Source organism: Diorhabda sublineata, chromosome 3, assembly GCF_026230105.1.
Source record: "Diorhabda sublineata isolate icDioSubl1.1 chromosome 3, icDioSubl1.1, whole genome shotgun sequence".
NCBI lineage: Eukaryota > Metazoa > Arthropoda > Insecta > Coleoptera > Chrysomelidae > Diorhabda > Diorhabda sublineata.
In genome coordinates, this window is record NC_079476.1 from 7,833,102 (window position 1) to 7,855,181 (window position 22,080).

General features: G+C 34.4%; 2 protein-coding genes across 3 annotated transcripts in view; both read left to right on the forward strand.

The window, feature by feature from the left end:
- The window catches only part of LOC130441527 (head-specific guanylate cyclase), a 119,646-nt gene that overhangs the window by 10,184 nt on the left and 87,382 nt on the right, over positions 1-22,080 (forward strand). The gene's annotated exons all lie outside the window — the stretch shown is intronic.
- On the forward strand, positions 1,285-2,511 carry LOC130441197 (uncharacterized). The gene has a single exon (XM_056774765.1). It carries the CDS (start codon positions 1,285-1,287, stop codon positions 2,509-2,511), a length of 1,227 nt encoding a protein of 408 aa, XP_056630743.1.

Below are 22,080 nucleotides of genomic sequence, written 5' to 3' on the forward strand. Positions count from 1 at the left end.
TCTATATATATCTGGTGCTTTAACAATGAAATGTCCTAGTTTATGTGACATCAAAACTATATTATTAAATTTGAGTATTACCTTCATTTGGGTTAAAGGACACAAATGGAGTTTTTTGTAACGTATATACAGGAAGAGATGCAATCAATTAAATAGAAGATAAAATGTAGGTATCCTGGCAGAAACAATGGGATACTGCCTGAAGATCCTCAAATAACACCTATTTTCAAATTTATCCTACTTTACCCTCACCCCAGAACTATATATTTAAATACACAAATTCGAAATTTTACTCAGCAAGTATGATGTACCTATGATGATAATTCTTGTGCTGATCTCAATCACATTTTTTTCGGATGCAGCAATCACATTCATAAAACAAACAATTTGTTGCAGTTACTTGTTAAACAAAACTACTCCATACTTCTGAATCTCACACACCTTTTGAGCGTGGGTAGAAAGACTTGAAGAAGCAGAAGAAAGAACAGCTACGGAAGGATAAGCCAACGAAGAAGCCCCGGCCGGAGCCTAAGCGCAGAAAACCGCGTCAGCGGAGCAAGATGCACTAATCATCCGCCCATTTGAGCCGGCGAAGTACTCAGAGATTTTGCGTCGAATAAAGAAGGACGTCCCCGAAGAGCAGATCCGTACCACCGTGGATAAGATCCACAAAACCAGAGCCGGAAATATGCTGATAACGCTCTCTAGGAAAAGTACCGACAAAGGCCAGGCCTTGCAGAAAACTATCGTGGACATCCTACAGGAAAACGCCAAAGTAATCTGCAAAGGTCCACAGGAAGATGTCGAATTTCGAGATCTTGACGATACCACAACCAGGGAGGATATCCAAGCCGCCCTACAGATGGAAATTGGAGAGTCCTGCGAGATACCACTGGAGATAATTAGGATCCGAAAAGCCTACAGAGGTACTCAGATTGCTGTTGTGACTCTACCAGCAGCTGCAGCGAAGAAGATCATGGAAGGAAGCGGTAAAATCCGAATCGGCTGGGTAAACTGCCGAATTAGAGCAACGAAGAGACCGATCCAATGCTTCAAGTGCTGGCACTTTGGGCATCATGGATCTCATTGCAAAAGCAAAGTAGATCGTTCTAAGCTTTGCATCAGGTGCGGACAAGAAGGGCACAAGATCGCCGGGTGTAAAAATCCAGCCAAATGTGCATTATGCGCCGAGAACCAAGGCGCAGAGAATGCTGCTAACAATGCCGGCAGCCACAAATGCCCGGTATTCCAAGAGGCGCTTCAGAGGATGACAAGCAAAAGAACATGAAGATACTGCAGCTCAACCTCAATCATTGTGAGGCTGCGCATGACCTGCTCATGCAGACGGTGCGCGAATTAGAGCTTGACTTGGTACTGATAGCGGAGCCATATAAACACCTAAGCCCCTGGGAATCGGACAGCACATCCAAGGCTGTCATCTGGTCATGTGGCAAGCTCCCTTTCCAGAACGCAGTCGACAACAACAATGCCGGCTTTGTAGCAGCATCAGTAGAGGGCATCCGCTTCTATAGCTGCTATGCACCACCTAGCCTCTCTATTGGTGACTTCACTGATTTCCTAGATCGACTAATCGAAGATGCGAAGCAATACCATCCAGTAGCGATAGCCGGAGACTTCAACTCCTGGGCAGTCGACTGGAGTAGCAAACATACCAACGCACGAGGGAAGGCACTGCTGGAGGCTTTTATTACACTAGATGTAGTCTTGCTCAACAGCGGTGATACGCCGACCTACACCAAGGACGACGCAAGCTCGATTGTAGATCTCACTTTTGTCAGAAGTAGCCTTGCTAAAGGTAACGACAAATGGGAAGTATTGGATATCTACACCGCTAGCGACCATCATACAATATTCTGGGAAATATCAAGCAACCAGAACTTCAGGAGGCATATCAAGCTATCTAACAACGTTGGTTGGAAAGTAAAGACTTTTGACCCAGAATTATTGCTGATAGCTCTCGACAGTGATCCGATCAACTTTGGATGTGCGGAAGAACAGACTGAGGACCTGATGAGAAGAGTAACACATGCTTGTGATGCAAGTATGCCTCGTAAACGTGGCATGTACTCAAGATCTTCAGTGCATTGGTGGAACGACCACATCAGCAGCCTTCGTAAAGAGTGTCACAGGAAGAGAAGAATCTCTCAGCGCGGCTATCAACGGCCCAACTCAGCGGAGTTAGTCGCAGAGTACAAAAAAGCGCGTCATGAGCTGAATAAAGCTATCAAAGAGAGCAAAAGAAGATGCTGGAAAGAACTTATATACGAGGTAGACAAAGACGTGTGGGGTAGACCTTATAAGGTGGTCATGACCCACTTGAAAAAGCAACAAATGCCATCACCTACGTGTCCTCATCTCCTTCAAAAAATCGTCACTGCGCTGTTCCCACAGCAAAGAAATTTCGATTACCAGTTGGCTCCAAGTGAACTGGATGACATACAGGAAATAATAAAGCGCCGGGATTGGACGAAATCCCTAATATTGCCTTGAAAACCATCTTAAAGGCAGCACCGACATTGTTCCTAGACGTGTACAACATCTGCCTCAAAGAGGGGACCTTCCCAAAGAAGTGGAAACAGCAACGACTGGTACTGCTTCCGAAAGGAAAAAAGCCTCCGGATGAACCGTCATCTTACCGTCCACTTTGCATGTTAGATACAGCAGGTAAGATTTTAGAGCGTATAATTCATCAACGAATAGAAGAAGTAGGCGATCAACTCCTAGCAGACAACCAGTATGGATTTCGGAAAGGACGATCAACACTGGACGCGATTAATCTAGTTGTTAATATCGCTAAGGAAGCGATCGCAGGAACCAGATAGAAAGGCGACACAAAGAAGTATTGCCTGGTGGCGACATTAGACATAAAAAACTCCTTCAATTCCGCCAACTGGAACTGCATCATGCAAGCTCTACGAGAGAAAAGCGTTCCAGAATATCTGTGTAGGATAGTAGCCAGCTACTTTACCGATAGAGTTCTCAAATATGACACGAGGAATGGTCCTAAGGATTACGATATTACAGGAGGTGTACCTCAGGGCTCTGTTCTAGGCCCACTCCTGTGGAATGTCATGTACGACGGACTGTTAAGACTGAAACTACCAAGTAACGTCAAACTGATAGCGTACGCTGATGATGTAGCGGTTGTGATCGTTGCCAAACATCTTGATGAGATAAGCCATATCTTCGACATCACCTTTGACAAAGTCAACCAATGGATGGACGAAATGAATCTCCAAATGGCGAAGCACAATACTGAGGCAGTGCTTATTAGCAGCAGAAAAGCAAGCTGAAAGTCGGTACACAAGAAATCACATCACAACCGTATATCCGATATCTGGGAGTGATGCTTGATGCCCGACTCAACTTCAAGCAGCAGGTAGAACACGTCAGTGCCAAAGCATCGGTAGTAAGAGCTAGTCTCGCAAGACTGATGCCTAACGTCGGCGGCCCAAACCAGAGCAGAAGACTACTATTATCATCAGTTTTCACATCGGTGCTCACTTATGGAATATCCATTTGGGCAGATGCGCTGGAGCTGCAAGAGTCATAGAGAAAGGGTGGACTAGTATATCGTCTAAATGCTGTAAGAGTAGCCAGCGCCTTCCGCGGAATATCGGAGGAAGCAGTGTGTGTCATTTCCGGAACTTTGCCACTCAGAGTTCTAGCTGAGGAAAGAAGGAACCTTTACCAACGAAAGAGGTCAACTACACTAAGTGCCGAGGAACTCAGAGCTGAAGAACGGCAGAACAGCATCACACGATGGCAATCGCAGTGGGATGCCGCAACAAAAGGAAGATGGACATACCGGCTCATACCAAAGATCGACGTTTGGCTGAATCGGAGTTATGGCGTGGTCAACTATTATTTGACGCAAATGTTGTCAGGACATGGATGTTTTCGGACATATCTTCACCGCTTCAAGCATGATGATTCACCGGAGTGCCCGTCCTGCCCAGGAATCAATGAAGACGCAGAGCACGTTTTCTTTGACTGCCCACGATTCTATCCACAACGAGATGAGCTGGAGACGATCCTAAAGAAGAGAATCCAGCCAGAGACAATAGTAGAAGAAATGCTGTCATCAGAAGCTGCCTGGAACGCTATCAATTCGTTTGTCACGGAAGTCCTTACGGAACTGCGTTCCATTGAAAGAAGAAGAGCGAATGACGTCCACTAGAAGAAAGAAGATATAAAATCTTAGCTACCAGAAAGAAGAGCAGCAGCTAATTCCTCCCTCTGCGATGTAATGCCTAAAAGGCGGGTCCGCGGGGAATGAGAGGATAGAAGATAAGAGGTTTAGGGTTTAATGAGTAGGGGCAATAGCGCCGCAGAGTCGAGTCTCACATATCCAGGCGTACCACCTATGCCTGTAATCCGTAAAAAGGATTCCCCCTTCTTATAAAAACACACACACACACACCTAGGCTAAGTTTTTTCGGATAACTTGTTCATCAATTCGTCCATAGCTGTATATGGTTTCAGTTTCACTAGACTTTCTACCTCTTTAAGCAATGATGACAAGATTGGCATTGGTTAATTAACCGCTATTCAATTTTGTCACTACCAGATCCATAAGTTTTTTGAGAAAAACAATGTTCTGACCTTCAAATGTTCGTACAGAGCTGTTATTGAAGTACATACTGACAAACTGGAACATTTAGGCTTAAAATTTAGTTGGTAAAGTGTAAAGTGTAAAGGAGTGTAGTTCTTTCGCCGTATTTTTTTAAAATACCTTGTTACTACGGCATGCTTATGTTTGTTTTTATCGAACTGCATAGTTGAGGACAGCGAGAACATCTATAAAGGACCCTCAAGGGTATTATATATACAATTTGATGATAAACTTGGAAATCTAGTATTCATTCATGAGAATTTCTTTTGCAAACCTCTTTTTCCAATTTCGATAAATAACTTGAAGATGTACACGAAAAAGTTTTTGTAATGAAAAGTTACGATTCAAATCACTTTAAATTACTTCAACCGGGCACATCCCTTAATGATGCATTATATTGAAACTAATTAAGCTGAGTAAGGTTAGATAGTTAGGGTTAATATTTGACTATATTTGACTCAAAACGGTGCATTTGGAAGTTAAATACTGTTACTCAGATGAGGAAGGAGTGCCTCTATAAGTATCTTTTGTCGCGCGTCGTTATGTTGCTAATTTGGGCAACCATGTAGCGGCACAAACTTCCTTTTAAATGAATGTAAACATATATAAATGTAATTGTTGATAAAATGCGTCCAATTTAGGGTTACGTTCAGTCGTTATAAATTACGTTAAATATTTACAAATTAGATTAGGTTAGGGCGTTGGCAGTGAAGTTGATTTTTTAAAGGTTTGTCGAGGTTAGGTTGTTTCGAATGCCATTAAGTTTTTAAAGAATTTCTTTTTTTCAATACCTAAAAGATATGCACAGATTATATAGAACGGTTTGTTGAATAAAATACTGGTCGTCTTAAGTAATATATGTTGTCTGTAGAAAAAGGCACTTTTCGTAGTTATTTGCTGTTAATACTTTTGCAAATCTATAATATATATAATGGTGTTCATAAAACAAGTGCTCAGCTAGAGTACATCTATAATGGTATAACTTTCAGATTGACCAATCTATTTTTTGTTCCATGGAATTTCATGAACTCTATTGGCCAATTCATTCATTAGTTGGTGTTCTATCTTTAATTTTACTGAAAATAGAATGGATTTCAAGTTGTTTTATAATGAGGTATATATAAAGAATATATTGTTGTTAGACTTGGTATCAGTAGATTCTTAGCTTAGTCGAATGTCAAATCCACTGTCCGGAGTATTATGTGGAATTCGTTGCAAAAGAAATGAATAATATGAGTTTTCAAAAGTTTGTACAATATTTTTAGGTTTTTTTCATGTAGTATTGGATTCGGAATTTTTAGGACTCTATTATCCATTTGTTTGTTTAACTTAATCTTTCTAGTTATTTTTATATAATGATCGGATCTGTTTAAATATAAAACCATGAATTAATTTTTGGCTTATATAGAATTCAGTAGAGCTATCTAGTTAACTTATTTTCAGTTCTTTTGTTAATTTGTGTTTTGGTCAAATTTCTTTTGATAATTTGTTACAGTTATCTGTTGTTTCAAGGGTTGGACCATCGTAGATTCTTTAATGATGTATTACTGTAGATCAATTCCCTTGAAGAATTTAAATATTGTGGGTTCGGCAGCTCTTGAATCTACAATATATAAATATTATGCATAAAATTTTAGGATTTTTGGTCACATACTTTCTGGGATCCTGTAGTTTGGGGACCTCGTATCATTGATACCACTAATACGATAGTGGTACGCTCAAGTTAATAGGAAAATCGAAACTTGAAATTGAACTTATGTTAAAAAAGCTTTTACCTTGCCCTTTTGGTTACGCTGCTGTGCTTAAGTTATTTGGAAAATTATAATTTCAAATTAAACTATGTCTAGAACAGCTCTGCTATAAACTTGTCCCCTTGGCAAAGTGGTTTGGTTTATGTATCATATTTTATAAGAACTAGTTTTTTGGAAGTTAGTGCAATTGAAAAATGCGTTGTGTGTTCTCGATTTTAAGCAAGCTGCAATCACAAAATTACAAATATGTAATTTTAAAAAATAATTGTTGTGAGGTTTTTTTCAGTTAGGTCGTATTTCATGTTATCAGTGTGCGAATTAAATGCTGTGAATTTGTAACTGTAACACGTATGAATTAATATTGCAAGATAAAGCAGGGAACTGTAGAGCAAGTGCTTCGTCAGTATTTAATTGAAATAATGTCCTTCTCGTTTATCAGATCTCATGATAACTAATGCTGTATTAGAGACAACTGGCAGACTTTTTTAACTGAAAATATTCAAAACTGCTTCTTAATAATATTTCCTATAATTTTCAAATACTTTCTATTGTTTCTAGTCTAAAATTATGTTAACAGGAATAATTTTATTTAGTAACAAAAATTCCTGGTGAACAGTCTATAGGGACATAGCGGAAATTGGGTTACCTATTTTGCTCATAAAATATTCAAGGTTCCATTATGCTTGAGTTATATAAAAACAATTGGGAAATAATTTCGGTGAAAATAGTAATGGCCAATAAGTTTGGCTATGTGGTTAAACAACAATACAATGTTTGTTGCCGTAGTAACCTCATTAAAAATTAAAAGAAATCGATTATATTGAAACTATTATGATATTATATTAATGGAATAATTATTAGTTCAATCTTTCTTGCGCTGTTGCTGCTGCTAATGTTTATCCAATCAAATGTATTTGGTAAATATTTTCAAATCATCTGGTCATAAAGCTGATCTTACACTAAGGAAACAAACGATAAAATGTAGCATACGACTTTATCGCGTACCACATGTCACCGACCACTCCATAGAATTTTGGCGGTTCCAAACTGTTGCTGCCGATCCAGAACTATTCGGGCCATCACTAACGTTTCCTTTTATATTTTTGACTACTGTTGATATAATAATGGAATGGTCAAACGAAACAACTGTAATTCTCATATTTCAAAAATAACACCAAGAAAGTATTTTTAAAACTGAGAAGCAATATTGCAGCTTTAACCCTCCATTAGTCGCGCGTGTATCTACGAGATACATGGCTAACTTTTTGTTAAATATTTATTTATGTAATAGCTCTAGAAAATGGAGATTTGCAGTAGTTCCCGGTAGATGTATCTCGAAGCCTTTTCTAGAAGTAAAATCGGCTGATTTCATTTTTACAATCCCTGGCCAACCTAAACCCGTTCGACCGCCGGATTTGTACCTGCTAGATACAGCGCGACCAAAAGCGTCAGTTTATCTTCAGATTTAGTTGGGATAAGTTCTCGCTCATTTCGACGTTTTGTAATTGTTCAAACGTAAATTTTATTGTTTTTTAGTGTTTATTTGTATTCTAAAAGTGCTTGTGCGAGTGTCAAATTAAAACATAAGTACAAAAATTTACGAATTTTCAAAACCAAAAGATATTGAAGAACTTACTAATCTCGCTTTTTCCGAGAACGAAAATTTACAAGAAGATATGAATGACTCTGATGAATCTGAAACAGAAGACCACGTCCAGACAAGATCAGTTGATTCCGAGACTGATCATGAATTTGAAGTAAGCGATGACGATGAAAACGATGCTGATGGAAACGATAACCATGGAAACCAAGAAAACAGTAATTTCTTTTTGGGTAAGCTGGAGCTATTTTATGCACTTTTATTGTGTTACATTGAAATGGTCATTGTAGGCAAAGACGGAACACGATGGAGTAAAATTGTACCAAGAGTAACTCGAGCCCACCCTCATAATATTATGATGAAAGTTACCTGGTGTAATTGGTCACACAGCCATAAATCTCTATATAGAAAGTATAAAAGCCAAATTCAACCGTGAAACAAATTGTTGTCCTACAGACTTGATTGAAATAAAAGCATTGCTTCGCCTGTTATACCTAGCAGGTGTATTTTGAGGAGGTCACCGCAATTTGAAAGATTTTTGGGCATCTGACGGGCTAGGAATTGATCTTTTCAAAATGGCAATGACTGAAAAGCGCTTCAGATTTCTACTCAGATGTCTAAGATTTGATGATCGGTCTACAAGAGAAGAAAGACGTGAATTTGACAAGTTAGCAGCTGTTAGGAATCTCTTCAGTAATTTCATTGAAAACTTCAAAAAACATTATTATCTTGGGCAAAACGTGACCATAGATGAAATGCTGTCAGCATATAGTGGTCGATGTGCATTTCGACAGTACATACCGTCGCAACCAAACAAATATGGTTAGGTTTTCTGTTTGTAACTGTAACGCCAAACTTTACTATACTTCGAATATGGAAATCTATTGTGGGCAACAACCAGAGGGACCCTTTGGGCAAAGCAATTAATCCTCTGACGTAGTAATGAGATTGTCTGAACCAATTTTTCAGTCGGGTAGAAATATTACCGCAGACAATTGGTTCACAAGTGTAGAGCTGGTGAGAAAGTTAGAAGAAAAGAAGCTATCGTACGTGGGGACAGTTCGGAAGAATAAAAGAGAACTTCCAGGTAACTTCGACTTACCAAAAGGGCGTCAAGTATTTATCAGTATATTTGGATATACGAAAAATGAAACATTAGTTTCATATGTCCTGAAAAAAGGCAAAACCGTAGTCCTTATTTCCAGTTTGCATGTGGCGTCGAACGAAGTGAAAGAATATGCTTCAATAAAGCCAGAAATCCGGCGTTGATGTGGTCGACAAACTTTGCGCTACTTATAATGTTGCTAGATCAACTAAGAGGTGACCTATGGTAATTTTTTACCATTTACTGAACGTATCCGGAATCAACTCGCAGGTGATATTTCTTGGAAACAAAAATACGTTTGTCACAAGAGGAGAATATTTGAAAAAATTAGGACTAGCCTTGCTAGACGAACAACTAAAAGTGAGGGCCCAAATAAAAAGTCCACGACAAACCAAAGATTCGCTCAAAAATTACAAAACCTTGGAAACACAACAAGAAGTTCAAGAGGCAACACCTGGACCAAGTAAAAGAAAGCGATGCGAATCATGCTATGTAGAAAATAAGAAAACGTCGGTGTCTGCATATTGTTGTAAAAAATGTGGAATTCAGTTATGTATAAAATTTCATACAAATATGATTTGTAATAAATGTTATAATAAAGAAATTGAAGAGGGTGATTACTCCGATTAATTTTATTAGTTAAGTAAAATATTTTGAATAAATAATGTAGCTTTAAATCTAGTTCTGTCGATAACCTAATTAAAATTTTACACATTTTCCATGTAAAATAATTATTTTTTTTAATTGAAAAAATGTTAAATTAAAAGCGGAGAAAAGAAGTATTCATACAAAATTTCCTGTATTAATGTATTAAAAATAATAATAACAAAAAAAATTATTTTATATATGTATCTGCTAGATACAACGCGACCAAATACGTTAGAAATACTCGCGCGCCTAATGGAAGGTTAAGGAAAAAAATAAGTTCCACTGTGAACACAACAGCGTTTTTCGTTTTTTTTTTTGCTTTTTGGACAATTACAGGCAATTTTGATATAAAATGATTCATCACTTGCTACTTAATAAACTGGTTTGTGTGACTTGCCACTCTCCCGTAAACTGTTGCATGCACTATAGTGTATTTTTATGTATTAAAGAGAAATAAAATCTATTTACTGGTACAAAACAGAAATAAATGTACCTGAACCTGAGGTTCGAGCTTTTATTTGTAGCTGTACAGGACAACAGAAAAAAGTTTAAACCTGTCAGAATTACGAATGTTTTACCATTTTGTTACTCTCTTAGTCATAAAAATAGACTATAATTGCCAATTGTTACTTTGGTGTAATGATTTTGGTTTAATGTGCAGTGCAATTTGGCAAACATCATATAGACTCTGACTTATACCAAAGTAATAGATGGTTATTTGCGGTTTATAAACCCATGAGCAAGTTTTGACCAATATACTATACCAGAGAATTCTCTAAGAAAGCATCGTCAATTCAGAAAAAATTTCCTAAAGAACATTGATTAAATTTTCCAACTTTTGGTTAGATTGTTGGCTATATAGATTGGGAATATAGATTTTTAATATTTGCAATTGCTCAACAAGTTGACCAACTTTGGCCTTACTACTAATTTGAAACGGACACAACACCTCTATATGAACCTGTTTTATTGTAAATTATTGTGAAAACAAATCAAAGTAAGAGAATATTACACTTGATCACGATGAAATAAATAATTAGTTTGTGAACATAAGCAAATACCTCTGATACAGAAATCTCCTCTTTTTTACAGCCTTTTTTCCGGTCGATATATTTGAACTTTAATTTGATGGAATAATTATCTATGAAAATATTCTAATGCCTATCTGATCTAGTGATTAACAATTCAGCATTACTAATAATTGATGAATTGTTTGATACCACTCTTTATTAATTTGCTCAAAAAGGCCATAATAATTCCACTTCAAAAGAATGGCGATAAATAAGCCTGCAATTATAGACTAGTTGCGTTACTACCATCCTTATCGAAATTTGTTAACGAGTCTAATGAAAATATAACATAATAATTTGGCTTCTTATATAATGAATAACTAATCACGTCAGTTTTAAAGAAGTATATTCCTCATTTAACCATAAATAATAAATCTCACGTAATTATTCGGAAGTTTCTGTTTGTATAATTCAAAAAATGAAAACCTACAGTTGTATGGTATTGTTTGGAGGTTTAAATCTCACCTCGTTACTACACAGCACCATGTCAGATCTTACGAAAATACATCAACTAATCATCAATTGTGTTATCCTTTAAGGATCAATTATATGGTATTTATAAAGCATTTGTTAGTGCTATCATCGAATTAGAGATCAAATGAAAAATTACTGATGGGACAAACTTCACTTGGAGTAACTCAGTATGATATTCTTACAATCTAATATACTTTGTTAGAAGTCTGTAGTTATGTCCTAAAGAGCTACAACTTGTTTGAATAAGGTCCTAATTAAAGCTATTAAATCGGTTAAGGTTTTATGTCTTAAATTCAGGACTTTCGGAAATGGAATCCACATCATGACATTTTAACCTAAAATGTATTCTTTGTATACTATATAAATGCACAGAAAATTTCTCCATCGCCTTAATAACTTACTTTTCTTTATTTGATTTTCATTTATTCTATGTGCTCTAAGATTTTTACATTTACAAATAAGAGCAAAATATCCATAGGTTTAAACAGAAAAATACATTGCGTAATTCAAATTTCTATACAAAATTTTTAATTTTCCTGATTTGTTTATTTTTGATTCGTATCTCTTCAGGATTCAATTATACGAGTAACACCAATTTATAAAAACCTTACAAAAAATTTCGACTATATTTGTATTTACAAATTACTACTTCAGATTTATAAAATTTTCAATCTTTCATAATGGCAAGAAAGATATAATAATCTTGTAAGCATAAAAGAAATTGTCTAACGTCGGCAAAGTCTGGTTTTTTGAAGAGCCCAGTTTATTAAGTAGCACGTTTTTATGGTGTTTCAACATATATTATCCATAGTCTCACGAGCAGTATATTTCTTCCAATATCAGTTGCAGATTATAAAAACCCTTGTCATCAATTTTGTTTGACCTACCATGGGCGTAGATAACTCATTTTTCTAAATTTATTACTTTTATAAATACTTATATATATATATATATATATATATATATATATATATATATATATATATATATTATGCGAGAAAATATTCGTTAAATGGCAATCGAATAATTATAAATTGGACGGCGTTATACGCCCTTATTTAGAAAAATGTACTTAATTGTAGTCCTACTTGGAACTTGGAAAAAAATTATTATTATACCTCGTTAACTTGCTATAACTGAATATTAAATCATAAAACGTGAACGAGTAAAATGTGCCTGCCTGTAAGTAAGTTTGGTTTAAACAGTGTACAAGAGAGGAACCCTTTTTATACCCCTTCCGTTTTTTCTGAAAAACGAAATTTCAAAGCAAAAACCATAAATGAAAATGAATTCTTTGCTAATAAAACAAAAAAAATCAATTCCAAACTATGTTTATAAATAATAATGGTAGTCAGAATCGTTTGAACTAGTATCATCATTTAATTGAATTATGATGGGTGGTAAAGAGGGTGATACCACATACCCATCTTCTTCTTTCATAACATGTTCAACACAATTGTTATAAAGCTCTTTTACTATTGTCAACCCTACCAAAATTTTCTAAATCGTGACTGTCAAACCATATTTCATCTAGATAAATTGTGTCTATTAGAACTTCGGTAGTCTTTTATCTGACGCCAATAATCTTGTTGCCACCGAACTATCCTTGACGATTCGGTTATTGCCATCCGTTTATTCAGTTTTTTGTGTTTAAAACCACATACTGACAAAACTTGACGCAATGTTTCTAAGCTGGTATAATTGTATTCTGGATAATATGCTACCTTTTGTTGTATTACTTCCTGTTCTCCATATAAAAACCACGAATAAAATCTTGAGTAGCTTTGTTAACTGATTTCTGTTTTTCTTTACGATTCTGTGAATAATCCACAGCAATTCCTTTCGTGACTACTCGATAAATAGAAAATTTATTTACTCTAGTTAATTCAGCAATTCTCATTATGATTGCATTATCAGATCAAAATGACTTGCTGTCTTTGTAAATCTAAATCTTTATTATTAAATTCATAGGTAAGTCTTTATTCTCACTACACTGTGCAATTTTATTGTCTTTATCGCCCATGGTCTAAAAAACGCCATATTTTTATTTATTTAAAGAAATTTATGAATTAAGTAAATTTTATCAAGCGACGCTAATGTCTGGCGGGAATAGAATTCAAAGAAATTGTATTGTGTACATACAGCTTTAGTCAATAGAAATGCATTTATGCTTTGATTCCATGTTTTCATTGGTAAACAGAGTCCACGTGATCTGATAGTTTATAAGATATTAACTGAATTTTATATGGGGAATAAACATTATTTTACATTTCTTAATTTGGTATTTATGAAATAAGATGAAATTATATTTAGCTTTTAATGTTCAATGATGTTTATTAAGGAGGATTACTAACTTCGAACTTTTTCATCAATTACAATCTAAATTGGATTTTTTCATACTTTTATATTTCATATTGTTAATTTCATTATTATTAATGATTTATTTGATGTATTTATTTCACTTGCTATCTCTACGAAATTGTGAAAAATAAACTCATATTGACCACAAAATATTTTTAAGCTAATTCATATCAAGCCCACTGACCTATCTAGGACCTCGAATGAAACCCCAGTAAATCAAAACATAAAAAATGTTATTCTCAAAATCAAAATGTTTTATGACCCATAAAAAATGTAATCTCGTAAAAAAGAGGATTAATTGGATATATGTTCTTCCATTGAATGGAAAGGTGTGTCACCATTCAACAGGAAATGGAATTTCATTGTATGGTTTTCTTTTTGTTATTGATTTATTCTGATTGATGTCTAGGGTGATTTCTTGCCCATTTTAAGTCGTATTTTCAAATTGTATAAGTTGATTATATAAATTTATTCGTGAGATTTGTTTGAAATTACGACCTACAATGAGAACCCACAATTCGAAAATTGGATGTAAATATACCGGGTTTTCCGCTACGATGTGACCCCAATAGTTTTTTATCTAATCGAGATTCAAAAAATGTTTCATAGAAAACTCATTTGATATTAACTCATTTTTCTTAAAATACATACAGCATAGACAATACTTGATATTTCCATTTTTTCGACGGCTACCGAAAGAGCACATCTGTACATATTGTAGCGAATATTATTCAAGTTAACTTCGCGCAAAAATGTACCTAATCTAGAAGTCTGTAGAAAGAATGAAAGAAATAGCGAGATATATAAGGCGATACGATCAGAACAAGCAGTGTGTTGAAAACTAGAAATGCAAGTGTCACTTCGATATAAAAGGGTATCTTGAAAATGATCAATTTGGTTTTTTAAAGAATTTGTCGTTACATACAAATCTTAATTCAAGAGTATTCAGATTTGTAGTGCAACAATCCAGTGGCCTAACCATTAAATTTAAAATTGCGTAACATTAATTGGAATACCGTAACAAATTGGTGATAGAGATGGGGTTGTTATGCGAGAACTCAGGCAGAAGATGCACCAAGCACAGTCGAGTAATCTATCAGCAATGCAAATCTATCAAATTTGATGAAAGAAATGTTCGGAAGAAAGGAAGATAAAAAGAACATGCAGACTAATACGTTCGAGAAAATAACAAAATAGACAAAGGAGAACAGAGCTTTCTAGAAAACAAGAACAACAGTTAAGTTTAATTGCGCAGTAGGAAGAGAAGCTTTTGGGTTAGTTTACAAAGTATATTCAACTATGTTGAAACACAATTGAAAAACATTTCAAAAGAAGTCGATGACTTTAAAAGCCCACTCGAAAATCTGCAAAGGGGTCCTATAGCTACGGGACTAATTGTCATTAAATTAAAGCCACCAACTTACTACGGCATTATAGTGCTAAACATTTTCAAGTTGAAATTTGAAACTAGACCAACCAATAATAATTGGAGTGAAACCGATAAATGAGCTGCGCTAGTTATGGCTTTAAAAAGTGTCGCAGAGGACATCTTACAATTGGTTCCGGAGTATAATCGACAAAATTATGGCTGATTAATGAATGCGTTTGATTTAATTATTGACCACAGTCATAAGAGAGACATGTTTTACATTGAATTGGAAGCCCGAATCCCGACGAAACTTTGCAAGAACCTACCGCGGATGTGTTAGCCTTAGTCCAATTGGCCTATCCGAAGGAATCAATGGAAGCATTAGAATTATTCAGAATACGTACTTTTATCGGTGGAATTCAATATCTGGAAACGAAGATGACAATTAGTTTCGCCCTGACAAATGAAGCCGCAAAAGCCGTTTATAGGCCTAATCTAAGAGTGCGCCGAGCGGATGCAGTTGGAGATGGTGCAAAAATAATTTTACTGCTCATTTTGAAGCCCTCAAAACCATCTTTTGACTTGAGAAGACACAAAAATAATGGAAAAAGCTTTGTATGCGGAGGAGTTGGCCACATAGCACACGAATGTAGAAATCGTGTGAATGTCAAGATCCAAATCTACCTCACCAACACAAGGAAGAGAAAAAGCAGCACCTGTTGACCGAAAATCACTCGTCGGTAAACTAAAAAGTGTCAGTTCAGCGTGAACTGACTTCTGTTCCCAGTAGCTCCAGAATATCTATTTTTAGAATTGAGGAGAAAAACAGTAGTCTTATAACAGATGGAATAGTGGATGGTGATTGTTGGTAATGGTAATTGGACACTGAAGCGATAGAAAGTGGTACCTAAGCCAGGTGTGAGTCTTCGTACAGCAACGGGCCAGAATGTAGAGGTAAAAGGCAAAACGAAGTTTAAAATAATCTTGGGTTTAACATCGTTCCAGAATGAGATCATTGTTGCTAATATTATAGATGAAGTAATCCTGACAATTGACTTCATAGGAAAACATGGGTTGACACTTGACCTACACAAGGGCATACTCAGGCTCCCAAATGTCGAACTTCCACTTAGCCTAGGTTGACGCGGGAAGACCGAGATAGATGAAATAGTTGCCGAACAACAGAAGACTCTGCTACCGAATTCGAAATTCATCCTATGGGCAAGATTGAATAGGGATTGCGAACGGTATTAGTTAACTAGGCGCAAAAATAAAGCGAAGTATTATTTTCAGTATTTTAGAAGTCAGTGGAACGAGAACAAGATAAATAGCCAGAGATATAAAGCGATGCGATCATAATGAAAAGTTAGTTGAAAACTAGAAAGTGTCAACTGTCAATTGGACATGAAGTTGTATCTTGTGAATAGTCAATTTGGTTGATTGAAGATTTTGTCGTTATATTCAAATCGTAATTTAAGAGTATTTGAATTTGTAACAGTAATTGGAATAACGTGACAATATTGAAGACAGGTTTAAAACAACCGATTGAACTAAAAAGCCAAAAATCAAATACAGTATAAACATATCATCAGGAACATGCTTCTAGCTATAATCAAACTAAATAAAATAGTTTTAAAACACTATGTAACACGTTTTTAGAGTGGGCATAAGAATAAAATTACCGATAAGAGAATTAAAGTCACTATTATAAAAGAGTGGGGTGTGATTTCACTCAAATCATTCAACAGGCCACGGACTGGGAATAACACTTAGATTGGTTACACAACGCCAACGTTAGTTTAAAAATGTTATACACATTAACTTTCTCATGAGTAATTTTATGCCAAAGAAATCAAATATGTTTTGAACTATTGGGTGGTCGGTGAGAATGAGTTCAATTAACTGAAAGAACGGAAGACAATCGGTAGATATGGCATTATGTTTGTAGGAAGTGCCAAATAAAGGAGCTGAATTTGTGCTGGCGACAGTTTTTGAAGAAAAACAATTGGAAGTTACTGAAGCAGTACAAGGATAAAGCAAGTGTCGTCTAGGCTACAGCTCAAAGAACCAGGCAGAGGCTAAAATGAATCTTACTCAGTTTATCCTAATTATCATATTATTACTATAAATTAGAAGATCTGGCTTACCTCTCTATTATATCTCTCCTTCCAATCCACGTATCTTGGAAAACTGCTTTCAAGTGATTTCCAAGAAAAAGAACTTCTTTCTAAAAACTACACTCTATATAAATCGCTTTGCAAAATGGAAATTTTCGCGTAAATCTTGCTACTATCAGTATTTAAGTATGAGTAAAGTTAAATGTCATTGTTATGAGTACTAACGTATAATATAATAAAGATAAAATGATGCATCATTGGAAAAGGTTCTTCCACTTCTTATAGCAGTGCCAAAACTAGTGATAGCCTTTAGCTGTTCGATAACAACCGTTTTCTCATGTCCCAAAATAACGTCCCTTATTTACATTTTATTTCATTTTAATTTAAAGGAGGAAAAAGTTAGAATAACTTGAGGAGCCACGGGAATGTATTTATTGGCCAAGAACTCATCTATTGAAAGTGCTACGAGATATTCGCTAATTAAAATCCATGAACGGTGGAGTAACATAAATGGAATTGATCTCTGATTATCATCCGAAAATCCGAACTTTGCATTGTGTTGTCGTTTTAGTTTCTTGCAGATGAAGGTTTCCCTTGACCTTTTGAATATGCTGACAAATAGGCTGAATTGAACAGGAAAACTATAATTCAACATTTGTTTCGTTAACCTCATAGAAATCTAAACAGTCATTAGTTTATGAAAAGTGTATGAAATAAATTCGACATTTTTATTCATAAGAAAATATTAAGAAAATATGTTTCTAAGGTTTTGAGATAGAAGAAGTACATATTATAAAATTCAAGCAGAACTTTTCTTATTTAAATGAAATTGGTGCGAACAGCCTAACCGTCATAAAATGATTTTCTCTGTCCAGACACTTTTTATTCCTTTTTCGTTTTTTTTTTCGTAAAATCATAATTACTTTGATTTATTTGGAATGATTAATCAAAATTGTTTTCTTTATAGATATTGATTAGAACAAATCAAAACAAGAATACATATACCCATTTTATGTTAATTACGCCTTTGCTACATTATCATTCGAACACAAATTTTGAAAGAGGTAAAATCATGGAAAAAAGAAATAACAATAATCAAAACAATATATTTTAGTATTTGCAATTTCGCATTGACTCAAAAATAGAATATTGAAACTATTGAGTAGATCATGTAGTGTAGGACACAGGGATATTCTTCCAAACGGTTTGAAAACGTGCGATTTAAAATCCTTACTCGGTTAAAATGTGGAGGAGCGTAATCTTGTTAGTACCACGTATGATACATACCACTAGAGAATAGCATAAACTCAATTTTCAAACATTTCTAAATAACTGCCTCCCATAATTTACATCAACTAATTAACTTCGTATAATGTCTGATTATGATGCTCTTTTATTAAAGGAGAATAAAGTTTCAAAAATTTTTTTAGTATTTTTTTATTATTGTTTCTGAACAGTATGTCGAGAATATTGTGTACAAGTGAATTCGAGTAGAGCTATAGGAGGTAAAACGTTTTAAACTACCTTGATACCTGATTTTTATACCTGCCCCGTGGCGCTCTTTACCGCTAGTAGAAAGCAGCTGCAATTTCCTTTGTTTTCCAAATTCCTTTCTCTGTCTCTGTGTTGGTGGCATTGATGACTCTATGTAAGTATGAAAATTCATGAATTTTCACGTATAAAAATCTATTTTTCCGTAAACGTCATATGTGAAGTTCGTGAACATTAGAACTCAAAATTTACTGAACCGATTCTTTTGAATTCGAACATTTTTGAGCAAAAATTACGTTTTTCATTCCCAAGTGCAAATAAAACCAAATAAAAAGAGTTATAATGTTCACCACAAAACCACTTTCGCCTTCAAAGATTCATCGTCACCGGCTTATTATCAATAATTTGCAAAGAAATTACAAACATATACTTTTTTCGCTTTTAGAACCTTACCCCTCCCTGAAATGCTGGTTTTCGTCAGACCTTTATCGACTATTGTGCCTCTACCATTAAAATGAAAACAACTTTATATCAAAGAAAATTATATTAAGAAGGAAAACACATTTCCCACGTATTGTTTCATAAGGCTACAAGCTTTATTGATCATCGTTCAATTCTTCGTCTATAAATAGGGAAGATAGGGAGAATTTAAAATGATGGATTCACATGATTTGCATACTTTAAAAATCATAAATTTTATCTTCAGAGAGAAATATTTCCGTATCTATGTGGAAGAGTCTGAACTGATGGAAATGATGGATTTTCACATACATACAAAATTCGAAATTAAACATAACATCACTAATATCTGCCGGTAGCTATTTAAAATGATTGATGAGCGTGGAGACAAACAAACACAATCAACGAGTGTTGTTGGAAACAAATAGCATTCATTGAAAACGTGCCAATAATTTGAAATAATATACCTGTCTCTCGACGAGTTAAAACTATCTGTATATGGCAAAATACTCAGTAAAATCATGAAAATTTCTATGTTTTGGTTTGCGGATACGATCCTTTTAACTAAATTATTTTCAGATGGTCAACTAGTCGACTATAACTTTGTTGTTTTAAATAGAACTCCCTATACATTTTTGAAATCTACGAGAAATTTTTTCTTAAAACTTTTTTCAAAAAATGCATACTTTGAGTTATTAATTTTTTTGTAAAAAAATTGACCCTTATAAATTATTTTTTTAAAAGGATACCCTTAAAGATATGAAAATGGTCTCTATTCTGTTTATTTTAGCTGAAAAATTTCACATTTTATACAGGGTGTATATAAATAGTTTTCAAAGTTTAACTTCATAAATATTTAATTTCTTTATGTGTTTAAATAGAACCACGCGGTTTTTTCTATATTAATGCATTCAGAGGTAAAAAATAAGGCATGTATACTTTCCTATAACTAAACCTTACCGTTATCCAGATATTAAATGTTTTTTGTAAATTTTTAGAGATGCAGGTGTGGTCTAAATTTTATTTTGACCCGTTGATACAAGCACGAAGAAATAAAAAAGTATTTTTCTTTGTCTAGTCAAGGTCTGTAAAAAAACTAAATCAAATTGTATTTTCTAATCCTTTCCTAGCTTTTAGTCGTTTCGAGATGTTTGAGGTTTTAAATTATTATAGTATTTTTAGATTTAATTTTTTATGTATACTTTTAGTAGGCTTTGAAATAAATGATACTTATAACTGTCATTTGAAACAAAAGTTAACGGGTCAAAATAAAATTTAGACCACACGTGCATCTATAAAAATATACATAAAACATTTAATATCTGGATGACGGTGAGGTTTAGGTATAGGAAAGTATACATAAATTTGCCTTACTTTTTACCCCTGAATGCATTAAAATAGAAAAAACTGGGTTGTTCCATTCAAAAAATTTAGACCACACTAGCATCTCTAAAAATGTACAGAAAATATTTTAGATGTGGATAACGGTAAGGTTCAAGTACAAGAAAGTATACATGAATTTGTATTATTTATTACCCCTGAATGCATTAAAATAGAAAACAGCGGGTGGTTCTATTTAAAAAAAAATAAAGAAATTTGAGATTTAAGGAGTTAAATTTTGAATACTTTTTATACACACCCTGTATAACATAAAAATTTTTTCAACATAGATTCAAACACGTCTGACCTTGCTAAAAGCAACCGAATAGAAACCTTCTCATATCTTTAAGGGTATTCTCGTAAAAAAATATTTTATAAGGGTCTGCAACTGGTCAAATTTTTTACAAAAAACTTAATAACTCAAAAAGTATGCATTTTCGAAAAAAGCTTTCAAGATTTCGAAAATATATTAATATACAACATGTTCTGTTTAAAATAACAAAGTTACAGTAGAACTGGAAGTCGACCATCTTTGAAAATATTTTAGTTGAAAAGATCGTATCCGAAAACCCAAACGTACAAATTTTCAAGATTTTACTATAAGTATTTTGCCATATACAGATAGGTTTAACTCGTCGTGGGACACCCTATATAGTACTTATAAAATAATGTAACTTGCTAATATTTCAATTTCTGTTAGCTGAGCTAGGGAGTTACTTGAATCTAACTTTTAATATATTTTCGTATATATTTTTTATTATTGTATCTGTAAAAACATTTAACTATTTACTTACTCTGGTGCGTTCAAGTTGCTGTACCTAAATTACTGTAATGTTTTTCTTCTAATTTATTTATACGATTCTCATAAGGTGGGATAGATTTATACACACTCCTTCTTACTTTCTTACTTTATTTACACATTAAAACTAATCATACTAAACTATTCACTAAGACTTATTACTAAACACTTATCTAAAGACTGGTCCACTAAAGGTTTACGTATATCTGCAAAGAATATGCGATCTTTATCTCACCCAAGGAAATTCTCGTTTAGTATCTTTTTCAAAAATTATGTGAAACTGAATAGAAAAATTTATTATAGGACCATAAAGCCGCCAAGGATATTTATTATAATAGGAGACTCGCCAATTTTCGTAATTTTGCTAAAGAAACATTGTCTATTGTGAGTGATCTAAGAAATACTAAGGCTTCTTTGTCGAGCATAATCTCTACTGCACCCGATTACCTTAATAATTACTTTGTGAATTTAGTCAAATATAACTCTATAACTCCCTGTTACTTATGCTAATTCACACAGTTTCTTCTTTAAGCCCGTAGTTTAACAGAGCTTCGCAGTTCCATTAATGATATCAATCATATATCCTCAGCTGGTACTGATGGACTTTTCCTGCCCGAATGCACTTAAATCACCTTATCACTTTAATAAACATTTCATAAATGGCACTTTTCCAGCAATAATTATATCTCTGCATAAGGGAGGAGATAACAATCAAACCATCACCCAACTACACTTTATTCCATGTTATCTACAAAGAGGTTGAAAAGAGGCTTCTAATATTCCTGTTTCACTTTAAAATACGTACTACCCATCAATTAGC

Bases quoted from the DNA above. Each gene is read 5' to 3' on its own strand.
- LOC130441197 (XM_056774765.1), top strand. From the start codon at position 1,285: ATGAAGATACTGCAGCTCAACCTCAATCATTGTGAGGCTGCGCATGAC.